Source organism: Agelaius tricolor, unplaced genomic scaffold, assembly GCF_023055355.1.
Source record: "Agelaius tricolor isolate 1412-34295 unplaced genomic scaffold, bAgeTri1.0.p SCAF_7, whole genome shotgun sequence".
Classification (NCBI taxonomy): domain Eukaryota; kingdom Metazoa; phylum Chordata; class Aves; order Passeriformes; family Icteridae; genus Agelaius; species Agelaius tricolor.
In genome coordinates, this window is record NW_027269267.1 from 6786956 (window position 1) to 6804228 (window position 17273).

Sequence of the window (17273 nt, forward strand, 5' to 3'; positions counted from 1 at the left end):
TATGTCAAAACTGATAATCATGGCAGACATTTACACTTGATATCTTTATTTTCCCAGGAGCATCAACATCTACAAATTGCAGTTCTAGCTGTTGTCTCCCTCTCCTGAACTGCCCTTTGTATCCGTTCATCCCCCACAGTCATCCTCACCTCCCCCAACACATTGACACAGGGGAGTTTTAAAAGGAAATCAGAATGAAGTACATTGCACAGAAGGGAGATTTATTTTAGCATTTTAGCATAGGCACATAAGAAACATTGAGAGAACTACTTGAATGCAAGAATGAAAGTCAGATTGGCTTTTATGCAAGTTGAGATATTTCAAGTCAAATAATTTCAAATCAATTTTTTAAAATGCTGAGTTGAGGTAGCACAGTGTCTTTGTAGTCAAAAATTGCAGAAACTCAATTATTTTGTAGGACATTTTACACTGATCTGTGAGTACCCAAGATTACAGCAAAAAATGGTCTACTTAGAAATTGTGGCATAGTGCAACCCAACACCTTCAAAATAATCCATACAGATAGTTCTTTGAAAGGAAATAATATCTCATCAGCACAGAGGGAGTATTGATCTGCTAAATGGCAAAATACAGCATCTTCCTAACCTTTCACCTTCACTCCTGTCACTAGAGTATATATCCAGAATATATTTTATAAAGTGTTTTTTCCTTCTCTTTTTGTTCTACATGATCAACACAACGCTTACTGTAACAGCAACAAAACAACCCATGCATCAAATTCTGACAGAAAACAACCTGGTTGTTTCAGACCAGACCATCAGAAAAATCTATGAAAATTCAGACCATCAGAAAAATCTATGGGGAAACAAAAAAATATAAAATGCTTTTTTCATGAACGGAAATACAGACTGCATATCATGAAATGAACAATGCATGAAAATAACGCTCAATTACCAACCCCATGCAACTCTAAAAATCCAAAGTAGCAGAGAGCAAAAATACTTTATAAAAGGAGGCCAAATTACACCCAAAGAAATCTGAAAACTCTCACAATTCTTCTGTAAGTTGCCTCTTTAAAAAGCAGAGCACATAGAGGACACTTATTTCAACCAGATAAATTTGCACTGCACGACAGTTTGTAATTTCAGATAAAATGCCCAAGTTTATAAGGCTGCTCCTGTCTGACTGCAGCCCTGCCTTATGTAATAACCTTCATGTGATTCAGCACTCTCCAGTTTCCCAGATCTCTCAAGGCAGCACCCCTCACAGCTCACAAATACCATCCTTCCTTCACACCCTTCTCTCTCTTCCTTCCTTTACTATCACGAATTCCAACAACTCAACTGATGACATCCAGCCCTGTAAAAACTAAAAAAAAGAAAAAAAAAACTTTTCAAAAATTCCACAACACTAAAATAAGGAAATTTGACTGAGTTTTTTGCCATCTGTATCTCTTTGGGACAAAAAAAAAAAATCACAAAGTAGAACAAAACAGCATAAAAGTGTGACCAAAAATACACCATAAACTTGCTATTCCTGACTAAATGGTTTCTTACAGATACAGGGCATTAAGGATGACAAGAAAAAATAAATCCTCTCAGTTGGAGGGAAGAGGGGAAGGTCTTTCTCTAGACCCAATCCAGGCAGCTTCCCACTGCCAACTCCAGAATAGCTTCAGCATCCATTAATAAGATGAAATATGATCCACCTGTGATTTTTACCACTTTCAGTAAAAAAGTTATTAGCTGAAAAATGGTTTTGGACTTTTTCAGGCTCTTTTTCATGAATATCAAAATCAACAAAATCTCCCAAGATTATGGGAAAAGAACCACTTTGGGCTACACATTTTTAAGGAAGCTCACAATGAGATCCTTCCCAGGAGAGGCCAAGAAAGGAAGAAAAATTACTGGGTTTTGGTTTCTTCTTCTTTTTGGGTTGGATTTTTAATTTGCAGAACTCAAAATATTCTTTTGTCAATCAACTGAAACCAATGCTCTCATGTTTGCAACTGGAACTGTTCAAACTAATCTCTGCATGGTAAAATTCTGGAGATATATATAAAAGAAAAAGGTATCTTGAAATATCACACATTGTATACAAATAGATATTTTATTGCCATCAGTGCTCTTGAGATAAAACTGCAAAACAGTCAGAGTTTACATTTATTTTAATTGCAGACAACAGCCTGAGCCACACTGAAAACAACCTATACCTATATAAATACATATAATCCTTTACATTGCACCCTGAACTCTGAAAATGCAGGGGAAATAACTTAGTAATCACCTACCACTTATTTTAATACTGAGCCCTTGGAATAAAAACCAGAAAAAACAATTCCAGTCATAAACTATTTTGACATGCTTAATGTGAAAGAGTACAAACATCAGAAACTATTACAATTGATTTTTAATTAATTGATTGATTTCAACACTTATTTACAGCAATCTCTAAAGCAGCTCTCCAAGAACACGTAAGAAGAATAGAATAATGTTTTTATTGTTGTAATTTTAAAACTGCAGGGGTTTCTGCTGGAAAAACTCCTTCAATTCCAAAATGGCTCAGTGAAATATGGCACTTGCACAACTCCTGCTGGAGCAGGGGCTTTATAAGACAATACCAAAAATTTCCCTAGCATCCTGAAACTGGAGCTCTCCTTTATCTGCTGTAAAACACTCATTGTAGTTCACTCTCCCACCCTTAATTTACCCTGCCCTTCTCCCCAGCCTGTACCATATGGGAGAAGCTGCCACAGTGTTTTTCAGAGCACTGTTACAGTCCCTATAAATGTAAAGAACACACAAAATGTTGTTTCTCTAATACCATCTCTATGTGGTACCAAGAGCTCTTCATGAGCCCTCCCCATCTGAAAGATGCACTTATCCACATTTCTAAGGAAAACAGCTGCTCAAGACCACACAAATATCACAAATATCTCATGTGTTCCATGCTTTGCTGCACTTCTTTCTCAACCAGGAGCTTCAAACTATTTCATGTGACAATATACCAATGCTGACAACTTCTGACAATGCCATTGTAAGAATTTTTTCAATTTTATTCATCTGAAGTCATGATACCTCTACTTACAGACACAATACCTCTACTTACAGACAAGACAGCTACACCAACAGGACCTGCTCCTGCCTGACGTAAAAGTGGTATTTAAAATACTGAAAAGGACTTGAAAGAATTTGGTGTCTGTGGAAACAAAAAGCAACCTGAGAACATTTTTCCTATTCCCAGTCCAATGTCTGCACAGCAGCTTTCAAGTGGCTCTGCTGCTCTCCAAACACACATCCAAATATCTGTGCTACATTAAAAAAACCCTGAAATAATGGATGATGATGGTAACAAAAATTATTTAAAACGAGTCAGCTTAATTGAGCTGCCTTTCCAATACATGACTTGAAGACTCACTTATACTGAAATTTATAATGAATTGCACATACAGGTGAACATTTACATTAAGACTCAATTAATGTGCCAACAAAAAGTCATTGCAGGTAGATAACCCAAACTTATATTGAACAGAATACTTCAAAAAATTGAACAGTTACAGCAACACACTTTAAAATTGAAAAAAAAAGAGCATATACAGACCTTCCAGTAGTCAGATTGTAAACTGTAGTACCTCTGGTATGCAGATAATGCTGTAGGGAAGAAAAATGAATGTTCAATTTGTTTTGTTTCATTTTCTTTGAAGAAAAAGATAAAAATCCTTAAGAGTCAGAATACACAACATTAAAATGATAAATGGTTTAATAAAAGTAACACTGCCATGGTAAGTACACTGTTGTGGGCAATGCATTCCTTAAGATTATAATTTTGTTTTATGAAATGTCAACCCAGAAGTATATTTATTATTAATCTTACAAATGTAAATCAAGCAATATTTTAAAGAAAACCCATAACAAAGAAATAATTTGAAATTTTGGTATTTTCATCCCGGACAAAGCTGTTCTAAGATTTAAAAATTTAATCATGTAGCTCATTTACCACGCTCCCTGATGCCCTGTAATTTCTGAAGAACTGGTGAGGAGGGACATACAAAGGGAAATCAATTTCACATGGCCTTTCATTCTGAGAAACAAAAGCAAGCAGAAAAAAGAAGAAAAGCTTACATTTTATTCCACAGCCACGGCCAAGACTAACCTGGAAATCAGTGCTAAGAACAGCTCTGTTCAATAGAATATTAGTTCTACTTAGCAACCAATTTCTCCAATCACCACTCCTGCATCCCTCTTCCTCACTAAAGGAAAAATTCCGGTTGATTCATCTTGCCCTTGGGCTAAGAGGCCACCTCGGACTAGAACACAAATAGGCTTTGCTTTTTTCTAAGAACACAGCACTAGGAACCATCAAAAATGAAGCATTTAAAGTAAAGATTCACTGCAGTAACACCAAGACACTGATTTTTCAAGTGTTCGCTCCCCAGGATTTAAGAATGGAAAATACACAATGTGTGGAAACCAAACAACAAAGAAGACAGCTCCAGCTTTGGAAAACCATAAGCACTAAACAGATTAAGACACAAGAACAACAATCTGTACTTTAGGTGCAGCTTCATCTCCTGCAAGCACCATGGATAACTCATGTCCATAAATGTTATTAACCTTCAATACCTGTCTTGCATATTCATTTTTGTAACTTGACCAAAGTTCTTGTGCTTAAGTGAAATAAGAACATACACATGATGGCAAAGACACAGAACCTCTGCACTCCTCTGTCTATGGAGACTCACAATCTTTATCTGTAAACAGACACATGCTGATCCATGCCCCTCTCCACCAAAATGCTTGTGAGACCAATTTCTAATTTTAATGTTCTAAACTGTGGTTTATTTAGATTATTTAGATGCCCAGACTAGAAAAATGAACTTAGAAGACTCATTGATCACACATTATTAACATGCAATGTATTTAAAATGATGTAACTCAGACAAACAAAATCACTTAAAAATCTAATCTAACTAATCTTAGTCTTTCACAATTTAAGAACACAATTCCTCCTCCAAGAACACAATTCCTCCCCCCCCGCCCCCCCCCAAAAAAAAACCAACCTGGTACAAACTGAAGAATATTACTTCAGTCTAACAATATAAGTTGAAGAATGGAAGAATGTTAAAACTAAGCATATTTTAGTCATATTCTGTAATTATGTTTTAAAGGATTTTCACAGTAAGACAAAATAACATCCTACTCCCCCCCAAAAGTCCTTCTAGATTCAACTTCTCCCAGATATCATTAATAAATTTTCAACAAAAAGGAATAATTATCTTCTGAGCATGGCCATGACTTTGCTTTCCCCAACAGGAACATGCACATGCACTATGAAAGAGTTTTGTAATGCATCACATCACAAACAAAATGAGGTTTTTCCTTTTACTCAAGCAGTACCTATCCCAATTTTAAGGGTTGAAGTACATTTCAAATACTCAGGTCAACAGGACCATATTATGCAAGATTCAAGAAACTGACAACTTCTAAACTTTTTTTTTTAAACACAACTACTGCAGTCAACTATGCAGGGGATATGGATAAAAAGATTAAAAGAACATCAAATACAATGCTAAGAATTATACTGGAAAAGTAAAAGGCAGAACACTTTCACCATAGCTGTTAAAAAATATAAGAAGTACCCACATGAGCATATCCATTAAAAAGGAGAGTTGGAATATGCTTACCTATAGCAGTTAAGGCACTGCTAAGTAAGTTTATAAAATGTCAACAGTATTAAAAAACTACATAAATAAACAGAATACTTTAAAGAGAAAGAATGGAAAAAAGAAAGCAAGAAGAAACTTGCTCTGAAAAATCCTAACATCTCCATTTAACATGGAGGGAAGTTATTACAGAAAGGAGTCTTTTGCTCCATGACATTCCATCAGTTTTCTTTAAGAAAAAGGATGTTTGGCTGTGACTTTCTTTTCCAACTCTTCCATTCTTCAATAAAGTTCAGCAACTTCCCACAGGAACAGCTGAAGTGATCATTTAATGTGCCAAGCTCAGTTTCAATTAAAAACAAGCACATGGGAAGCGTGGACTGCTGAAATCTATTTATATTTACATGCTAAGAAGATGAGGCCTCCATTCTAAGGAGCCACATTTCCAGAGGAACAAAGAGGACACTTCAGTCCTCCTCAGTGTCTGAAGTGCCCAATCCTCCTGGTGGCTTCAGGGATCCAGCCTGTTCCAGGCTAACAGTATTCCCTTGCTGCTTCTTGCACATGAAATGCTAAAATTCCCAGAGTTCTTCTAAAAAAGGGTGAATCATGGAGGGTTCCATTAAGCCAGAGCTAAATGTCCCTTTCCACCTCAGGAAAGTCAGACAACTAAAAAGTGTCACCATGAACACTTTCAGTATTATCAAGTGCTCAACTTATAGTAAGTTAGCTCTGAAATCTGATTTCAGCCCCTTTTACAACTACATTGAACACTACATTAAATATCTGCTCCATGAGCACTCAAGCTCTGCTGAAAAGGATTAAAGGAACAGAAAAGCAGAAAAAAAAAGATTCAAGAAAATGTTCTTTTTGAGAGAACCCACATGAAATACTCCTAATCAAGCATAACGCTAAGAAGAATCTTGCATATGAGATGCCAGAAATCAAAATATGAAAGCAAGATTTTTGAAAAACTGAACCAACCTAGATATGAAGGAAAACATGAACCATAAATTTTGAACCCTATAATATTTCAGAGTCCCTGAGTGAGTCACCAATAAGCATATATTTATTCTAAATTTTATGGTGTAGAAATTAGTACCTTATCTAAAACCAGTACTGTGGAACTACAAGCAACTTTTCCCTTAAATTAACTTTGTATCTACAAGAAATAAGTGCAAATCCCTCAAAATACAAACTTTATTCTAAAATAAGGAAAAAAAAAAAAAAAGGAGCAACTGAATCTGCAGAGCCACAAGAATTTTACCCAAGTCCCTATCTGTAACAGAGGGTGTGCTTTAGCAGCGTTATGATTCTGACTGTAGGATGATATTCCCTGGTTTATTCAAAAGCAAAAAATCCCAGTTACTTGGGTCATGCAGCACATTAGTAGTAATAAAAAAAAATAACAAAACCAAGAACAAACAAAAATGAACAATAAAAAAAATCCTAACACTAAAGGCTGAAATATCATTTTGCACCTTTACTTTTCATCCAAGATTGGTCATTCCAAAGTGAGACAATTTTTGTCACAAAGATTCTATCAACTACTGCCCCTCTTTCAACACAGGGTCAACTCTCATTTTTACACATTCAAGTGAATTATCCCATTTCAGTTATGATGTCTGTCTTAAACATTATAAAATGAGTGCTTTGAAATCACTCTTAGGCACAGCAGGATTCTGCAGACAATCTTTTGATTAGGAACTCACTATTTGAGCTTTTTCAATTTAAAACTTTGCCACTGAAATTCTTCCACATATGGAATTGTATAAAGACAATAAAGAACATAAAAACTTCTTTTTTCCCTGCATGTGAAACACACACAAACATCCAGAAAATGCATGTCTGGACTCAAAGAACAGGACAGTATCAACAGCAGGACAATGCCTCTTGCCTCATCCTCAACTACTTTTTGTAGTCAACCACAGAAAGCTTTTAAAAGCACAAAACTGACAGACCACATTCAGACACCCAAAACAATACTCAACAATTACTAAAAGAAGTGTTCAGTTACCTATTTCCCTCCTTCTGTCTTTTATTTCATTTCTTTATCAGTTGATGCTCTTGCTATGAACACCCCTCTCCAAACCTGGCCATGTATATTATTTTTCTAACAGTTAATCCTTGTGACCATGTTCCTGAAAACCCTGTGAGTGGCAGATCCAGCATTCACCACCCTCCCCAGAGGGGGGGACATGGATACCCCAAAGCTATACACAGCTTTTCAAGTCCATCACCACCAGCTATATTGCTTGATGAAAATAAAATGTTTATCTGAAATAGCTCTGAAAAGCAAAACACCACCCTTCTAAAAGAATTGCAACCATTGAACAGAGAGAATGCTCCTGAGCTCAGGCTCTCTTCAGAATCTGTCTGTAAACCTCAGGCACCTCGTGCAGAGCTGACCCTCAATGAGTTCACACACTGGGATTTCACTGGTTTCCTCTTACAGGTTTTTGCAGTCACCCAGAACTACCCACTTTGCAATATGTATGGTTACATCAATCCTGACACACTTTATTATGTGCCCCCTAAGAGTTTGCCTTCCTCTCCTACTATGATAGGACCAAGGGCCATGTCAGAAGCAGGACATGGATAATACTTGTTCCTTATTCCTCCCTGTTTAAGATTCCTTGGTATCATGCAGAGAAAAAAAACCAAATTTGACTTAATTACCACATATGTGGTTTCAGGTTTTTTTTTTCCCCATCCACTTTATTTCATAGGATGTTGGTAAAACTTAGTTTCAGTAGTAAGAGAAGACAATCTCTCTTTGTATCCAGAATCTACATACTTGACCTAAACAAACAAGGAAGGTGACAGTGGGGAGGAAAAATGTCTAGACTGAGTGACAACCACCCACTTGTCACCTCTAGCACATTTCATCACAAATCATGCAGTCAGAGGATGGCTTTTATGATCTGCTCTAGTAAATCCACTTTATGACACCTTTAAACTTAAGAGGCCTTCAAAGTGATACAAACATGGAGCAGTTGGAGTGTTTTAGTGCTTGAGTAAGAAGAAAGTGAACTACATACTAACACCATCTAGTGGCATCTTGCAAGGCTAAATGTGACTAACACAAATTTTTGGCTTACTGAACTTAGAAACAGCAAGCTTTAATTTGACTACATGCCCTGAAAAGAAAACTTTAATACAAACCAAAGTTCTGTATAGATCTGTGTAAAACAGTATGTGTTTTCTTAAACAATTATTTTTAATTTGATTTTTAAACAAGCACTAATATTTCTTAGTGCTTATCTGATGTGAAACTAATAGTAAAATAGAAAATCAGCTGAAGAACTGCACATGGGAAGCTTGGAAAGAGCACATTTCTTGATTTAAATCTGACTGCTTCCAGGAAAAATATAAATCTTCATTAAACACCTAAGAGATACATGCAGGCTGCAGAAACAGCTTGTATATAGTGCAGGTTTTATCCACCATGGTGTTTTAACCCAGCAAAGATGAAAACTGCTCTGCCATAAAACTGAAGACATCAAAAGGTGAGAAAATTCCAAGGTTGAGCCAAAAGAATTGACTTTGCTGGATAAACACTGGCTGGATGGCCAGGTTCAGAGAGTGGTGGGAAATGGAATTACATCCAGCTGGTCACCAGGTGTGCTCCCCAGGGCTCATTGTGGGGTCACTCCTGGCTGGTATCTTCATCAACAACCTGGACAAGGGGATTGAGAGCTGAGGTTCAACCAGGCCAAGTGCTGGGTCCTGCACTTGGGTCACAACAACCCCCCCAGGCTGGGGGAAGAGGGGCTGGAAAGTGATGGGTGGCAAAGGCCCTGGAGTGGTGGTCACCAGCTGGATGAACACGAGCCAGAGAGCCAAGGAGGCCAAGGGCACCTGGCCTGTGTCACCAATGCTGTGGCAGCAGGAGCAGGGCAGTGACTGTCCCCTGTACCAGGCACTGGTGAGGCCAAACCTCAAATCCTGTGTCCAGTTTGGGCCCCTCAGGACAAGCAGGACATTGAGGAGCTGGAGCATGTTCAGAGATGGACACTGGGGAAGGGTCTGGAGAACAAACCTGAGGAGGAGCAGCTGAGGGAGCTGGGGGTGTTTAGCCTGGAACAAAAGGTGCTCAGGGAACTCACTGCCTGCCACAAAGTGCCTGGGAGGCAGCGAGGTGAGGTGAGGTGGCAGCTGGCTCTGCTTCCAAGCAACAAGTCTGGACAGGACAAACAAAATGGCCTCAATTTGCACCAGGAGAGAGATACAGACTGGCTATTTAGAACATTTTCTTTGTCAGAGGATTGTCAGACACTGGCACAGGCTGCCCAGGGAAGTGGTGGAGTCACCATGCCTGGAGCTGTTTATAAGACATGCAGATGTGCTGCAGGGGGACATGGTTCAGTGGTGGCCTTGGCAGGGCTGAGTTAATGGCAGGACTAGGTTATCTTAAAAGGTCTTTTCCAACTTCCATGATTCTATGATTCTGTAATAACCCAAAAATATGTGGAAGTGAGAGCAGCAAAATGCCACTCAGGTCTTTTGTTTTAAGGCCTCAGGCAGATGCTGCTCTCTGTTTCCTCCAGAGATTTGTACTGAAAGTACCAAAGAGACAATCAAAGAAGCCTAAAGCATGTCTTCCTTTTAACACAGAATGAAGGCTGACACACAAAAGCAATACAAGCATAGATTTAAGACAGAAAAATCATCAAATAGTCCTCTAAGAAATTTATTAACAGCTCCACATCCCCATCTGGAAATGTAACACAGCAGCAAAGTGATGTGAAGCCCACTGTCCCATCAAGTATTAAATGTGAAAGATATACAAGTTTGACAAGAAATTTACAATTACAGAAAACCTTTAGATCTTGAACTCTGTGAAAAGTCTTAAAATACTGAAAACCAGTGAAGAAACCCAATGGATTTTCATCAAGCTCAAAAATATTCCAAGAGTGCATTACACAAAAAGGTCTTTTAACAATTGAGTGTTTATTTAGAATACTTTCCAAAGTGAAAATTTTCAGTCAACCAGTCAAAAACATGGCCTTGGTATATTTTATAATAAAACTGTCGACTGCTTCCCTCTGCTCCACATACATACAATTTATAAAGAACATTTTAATGCTCTAAGCTTCCTTTTTTTCTGCAGAAATTTCACATAATGGTTTAAACCACCTGAAATTAAACCACCCAAAATTTATCTCACCTTCAGGATTCTGTAAACAGCTCTAAATAGAAGCAACTCCAATTCTACCAGTTAGTTCCAGTTACAAGCAACAAAATAAAACCCCTTAAACCTAAATATCACACTTATTTGAAACAGTCACCTCTTCCTTGACTCATTCAAGCTATTTAATTCATTCTAGTTCTTCAGGACTCATCAGTAAGACAAGACAGCCCAGCAGGAATCAGCACAATCCTGTCCATGCTGTGAAGTTTTCCCTTATATTTTATAAAATTACCACTTCTACCCTGCACCTCAGAGCACAGCACATGAAAATGCTTCCCAATAACAATACTTCCTTTCAAATTCCTGAAAGACCTTCACCACCACAGAGAAATTCCCTACAGAGCTGGAATTCTAAGTACAAAGGAACACACATACATTGTTGAATATGGGAGTTTCTCACAACCAAACAACTTTACAAAAGAACAATCAGAAAGTGTTTAAATTTTGGGTTTAGGTTGCATTGCAATAAAAGAGCTGCTCAATTAACAATCTGGGTATTTTTTTTAGTAGGGTTTTAAATTTTAGATTAATGATTACTAAAAAAATGCCCCATAACTAATGAACACTATCTTACAAACACCTTAAAATGTTTTTATATTAGTATTTTTAACAAAGCAGTCACCATCTATAATCAAAATAAATACTGCTAAAACTGTTCTGACATAGAACATTTAAAAATGAGACTACCATTTGAGTACAATAAGAATTATTTCAGTACAGTATTTATTGTGTTTTAGTAACTGTGGCACAAATAAATTCATGTTTTTCTCAAATCGTTCATTCATTAACTGCATTTTCTACTTCCAGGAATTTTGCTTAGAGAACAGCAATTCAAGGAGGCAAAAGATTAAAGTACATTTCCATTTGTGCCACTGTGAGCTGTCCTCCAAGTCACAGACTGAACACAGTGAATGCATATGACCCTTCTGCAAAAAGAAGATCCCTAAAGAAAACACAGATGATGTCAATCCACGAGCTCAATTAACAGCAGTCAATTAGAACTCAAGTCAGCTAGAACCCAAATCTTAAAACATCACTATCTTCACTCCTTACTGCTTATGGAAACCAGCCATGGAATGAAAAATAAACTCCAGCTATAAGTGGAACATACGTTTCTTTCAAGACCAGAGCACAATAATTTGGTAAAAAACCCATGTGTCCCACGGAATCCAGTAGCAAACAGTTGAGGGGTTCACACCAGGAGTCCTGACTGAATTCAGAATGCTCCCAGCACCCAAAGGCCTCCATGACAACCCAGCCACCTCCTCCAGCAAAACCCCAAGGCTGAGGTTTCCCATTCTGGGGCAACTGCACAGCATTTTTGTGCAGGGTTATTTTTCAGTTGGATCAGTTCCCCACGCAGCTGCAGGCTCAGCTGCGCCGGCACAAAGAAAGCAACCCGCAGACACGAGGGTGCCACCAAGGGCATGCCCAGGCAACAAAAGCTTTGGGAACCTCCAAAACAATCCAACAGCTGGGAATAGCTGCCTTGTCAAAAGAGAGAGGAGGAAGAATCAGATTAGAGCTAAGAAAATCCTACTGAGGAAATGAAATAGTTTTCACTGGGAGGAGTCAACGTTGCCATTCTAGGAAATCCCAAAGCCAAATTCTGATCAGTCACGATCAATACAAGGAAAGCTGAGCAGAGAAACCACTCTGAACATGCAGGCACAGCTGAAATCAATTAATCTGCAATCTTGGTGCTAAGTGTCTGAATTCAAGGTAGTGTCTCACTGGATTCAAAACCTGCAAAAAGGCTGATCCCTTGTGTAGGACCTTCTCCTAACAGCAGCAGAGTGCTGGTATCACAGCAGCTCCATTCCATGGCTGCAGAGAAAACCCTTTACCTATCAACAGCAATTCAAAATTACTGCATTTTGGCAAACTGCAACCTGCAGAGCAGCTTCAGATCTTTGAAAGGTTAGCAGCGGCACTGACACTCCAGTGAACTCCAAACTTTTCTTGGAGACAAGTACTTCTTTTTAAGGAAGAAAAATAAAAGTATACTGATTCTGGAATTCAGTGGCTAGGAGTGACAGAAAACACACTGCACTTCGAGGAGACTTACAATATTTAAGAGCTTTCACTAAAATAAATGAAGTTAAATAGACTTGAGTATCAAAGATCACATTCAAGGTAGCCTGCCCCTCACTGATACTCTCTATGCACATGCAGCAAGGGCAGTAATAGCACCAATAATGTGAGTTTCAATGATGCAACCTGCCAGGACTTTTTCTCAAGATCTCTCTTATGGTGTTGAAGTCCTAATTCTTACAAGGAAATGACCTACAGTCCCAGAAGAAGGTATTAGCTAAACCAAAACACTAAAAACATGCAACAAAATGCACCCAGCTACATGATCCTTCACTGCCAGTGTGTTTGTGAAAAAATGAGACAGATCTAAAGGGAAGAAACTATCAACACAAAACCCAGATCTGTCATCCCAGCACTGCTTCATCTTGACCACTGATCCCAGTTCTACACTCAGCTCACAGTTTGTTCTGCTCTGCACAAAATTCATAGCAAGCACTTTTTAAACAAAGAACACTATCACTTCTGCCTTTGTAAAAAACACTTCATACATTATATACAAAGGTGCATGCATTTATTGAAGATATTTAATTAAGTAACAAGCTTTTAAGGGAAAAAAAAACTGTGGAGCATTATACATGCTGCTATGCTGTGATATTTTATTAATTATATCCAATTTATTAAATACACTGACTTGTCCATAACTTTGACTAAATTCAGACTACACAGATTTATAGCTCTGAATATCATGCTCCTTCAGAATTTTACACTTCTGGAACTTAAAATCTGGGTAAAATACACATTAGTGATATCAAAACATTCTGAACTCGCTTTTCTGTTCTAAATAATGTAAAATTTAACTATAATGCAATTAGAATGTATAATAATTAAAGTAACAAAATTTGTATCGTGTAATGAAATTTATTTTTACTTTATAATGACACACAAACATTCTAGTTCTTTCAAATAGCAGTAAAAAATTAGTTGTAGAATAAAAATGACTTTCTGCATTGAGGGTAATAGTTTTATAGTCTTTGGTACTAGAGTTCAAAAACTGCAGTGAACAGGAACATATGTCCCTCACTTAATAAAAAAAAACCCTTTAACTTCCCTTTTTACATCAATTAAAAGTCCCCCAGTATTTTCAACTACTACTACTACAATTCTTTGAAAAGACAGATATATTTTTTAATACTCCATAACTAACAAGGTTTTTAGTCTTCTTGAGGCTTTTTTTAATAACTGAGATGTGACTTTAAATAGGCATCTAAGAAAGTATTAAGTACTTTAATTCAGATTTTTAATGGCTTAATGTTTTTCTCACATTGTTGTACTAATGCTCTTTTACAGTTCTGGAGAACTGATATTTCCAACCATCAATTGGAGTTTTTATGCTTGTTTATAAAACCATACCCAGAGCACAAAGCAGATGCCCCAACAGTAAACCCTGCCTCTGATCCACAGCAACACCTGGTCCTGTCACTCCTAACTGTTATCAACTCAAAAGCAGAGTTAATATAGGTCAGTCCATAACCCTGGGCTGTTTTTGCTGAGTAAAATATGTCCAGAAGGTCACACTGCATTCACACCTAACTTCATTAGGCTAATGAGAAAGAGTGGTGTAAATTTTTTTGCAGAGAGGGGGCAGAATTTTCTTCAAACTAAACAAAAGTGCTTAAGATCAGACTATTCTCCACTAAATTTCAGAGACATTATGCTGCCATGCTCCCTGCAGATCTTCCCACGCCTCTGGATTTGGAAACACCAGTGGTTATATCCCACTCATGGGATGGGATGAGGTACAAGACAGATGCTTCCATCACCTAAACAAGCCCTTCCAAATTTACAGACTGAATTCAGATACCTGCAAATTCCTGCTGAGCAGCATCAAATCTACATGTTTCTTACTTTAGAAATGAAGGTCCCAGGAAACCAAACTCACCCTGTTTAATGTCAGACAGAGAGCCAGTGGACCCACAGACACACAGCTATCAAACAGCCCACAGCCAGCCTGAGCCACCAAGCAGTGCTCCTGAACTACTCTCAGCTAGCACTCATCTCCCTGTTTCTGCATCCCAGGAAAACTGCAGGACAGCATCTTTGTGTGCTTGGAAAAAGGCATTGGGGGGTGGAAGCACATATATTTAGGGTGGGGGTGTTATTTGTTTCCCTACACAAACAGATCTGCATTCATGTTAAAATTAAAAAGCAATGGCAATGAAAAAAGGCATCCCATGGGAAAAAAGTAAATATTCTAACCTGTTCTACCCAGCTCTCACCCACATCCCACAGGGTGCCATCAGACACTGGGCCTGCCAGCCAACTTCATATTCATACCTGAACCAGGAGTGTTTTGGCTGGGCTTTTGTTTTTCATTAAAAATAAAAAGGAACAAGAAGTAAGAATAAAGTTGTTTTTGTGAAGATATCACCAGTCTTAATTCTTTTATGGGCTCTGAAACACAGTACAAACCAAGAAAACAGTGACTTAGCCCAGTGATTTTCATTCTGTTGTGCCACCTACACTGAAGAACAATTGCCCAAAGACATTTATCAGAAGAACTAAAAATTCTTACCTTTTGGATAATCTTCCAATAAGAGGTTGAAGTGACCTAACTGACAAAAGAAATCAGACTCGACCTTTCCTTCAGCTTTCAAAATTAGCGATTCATAGCAGCGAACAGCCTGGGAAAAAGAAATACAAGGTTTTCAAAATTCTGTACTTTACTAAAGCAAATAATACATTTTCTGAGAAATAATAAAGTTTTTTATTAGCTTGAAAGACGAGGTCTACAAACACTCTCACTAACGGAGTCAGCATCACTTTTCAAAGAAGAAATGTAATATTAAAGACAGAACAGATTTGGAAGCTCACTGATTCTAAGTGACAATAAATGAACAACAGAAATTTTCTTGGACTTTTCTGTGGACATTCGATTTCCCCAACACAAAACAAACTTCTAACTTACATGACAATTTTTAAAATCAATGAAACACGAAAGGATTTACTTCATTCTTTCCAATCTGCAAGAAAGAAACCCCTCTGATTTTATTCTCATTGTGTTGCTTTTTTCCCTAAAGAAATCATTTTTCATTTAACAGTTATTTCATTCATTTTTGCTGAACCAAAGAACATACTACCTCAACATGTTTCCTTATGCAATTTATGTATCTTCATATGTGTTTCCCAAGATCTGATTCTTTTCACATCTAGCATGCTGTAAAATAATTTACTTCTTCCTACTTAGACTAAGAAAAGCTAAAGCCACAAATGTAAATCCAATTAGAAATTAATTTCAGCATGAGAAAACTTGCACCAGAAGTTTTTAAGTGACATACACACAGAAGCAAAGAATGTTCTGTACTATGAACACACGTTTTTAACAACTGGACTGACACCTTCTCTCCACCATAACTGCAATGATCTTTAGCCTGTTACATCCTTAGCTCATGACCCTGTTTACACTTTGGGAATGAGCAAATATATAAATAAATAAAATCACTTTCCCAACTTTCTGAACTTACTAGCCATTGAATTGAAGCAGTTGAACAAACTCATATGGGAGGGAAGGTCCTTCCACCAGCACAGTTCTCAAAAGCCTGACAGACTTCCAGCAAATTCTAATTCCAGCTGGTTAATCTGTGACTTTCACCTATTTATGGTACATGTTTCAAATTTGGTTGCAATCATGAACTCCTTGATTTTATGACATGACAATAATCAAGACCATGGAGCCCTTCCAACTCAGCATATTCTGTAATTCTGTGAAATGAGGAGCTTTCTTAAGAGATTTTATTAAAACTCAATATTCAAAAGGAGGGGGGGAGATACAAGCTGAATATTTAAATCAACAGCCTTGTCCATGTTTGTAATTTACTCTGAGTACACTTTTACTAATCAACAAAAAGAAAAATGCCAAAAAACACCCAGGAAATGTTACCCAATTACTGATCTAATTAGTTCTGAGTGGGTCACAGTTTGTATCCCAAGACTGAGGTGTATCACATCCTTTCACCTACTCCCAAGTCCAGAAAAGCCTTATTTTATGGCTGTTTTCAGAGGCAAAGTTCCAATGAATCAAAGCAAAGCTATGCTGCTACAGAATTTCAGGTGTACATGTGGTATTAAAATGATTTAATAAAACATTAAATATGTTTACATAAACTTAAAAGTACGTATTTCAAACTGTAGCTATTTGGCCATGTTCTGAAGATACCAAATTTAGATGTGTATTTGCAAGCTTAGCCCTAGCAAACTGGGCAGGAAGGAGTGCAATTATTTTCACCAAGGATCAAAGCTACAACTCCTTTAACTTCCTTCCCATGGCTATGAACACCTCTTGCAGTCAGTCAATTCTCCATCTAAAGAATATCATCCCTAAAATCAGAAGCAAAGCACACAAGTGTAAAGTACATTTCTTAAGAT

General features: G+C 37.5%; 1 protein-coding gene across 10 annotated transcripts in view; it reads right to left on the reverse strand.

The window, feature by feature from the left end:
• KDM6A (lysine demethylase 6A) overlaps positions 1 to 17273 on the reverse strand; it is a 153391-nt gene that overhangs the window by 103461 nt on the left and 32657 nt on the right. For all 10 annotated transcript variants that reach the window (XM_071430276.1, XM_071430271.1, XM_071430272.1 and 7 more), the window contains exons 3-4: positions 15424 to 15532; positions 3562 to 3611 (exon numbers count right to left, since the gene is read on the reverse strand). In XM_071430276.1, coding sequence (XP_071286377.1) covers positions 3562 to 3611; positions 15424 to 15532 — 159 coding nt within the window. The remainder of the gene's footprint in view (positions 1 to 3561; positions 3612 to 15423; positions 15533 to 17273) is intronic.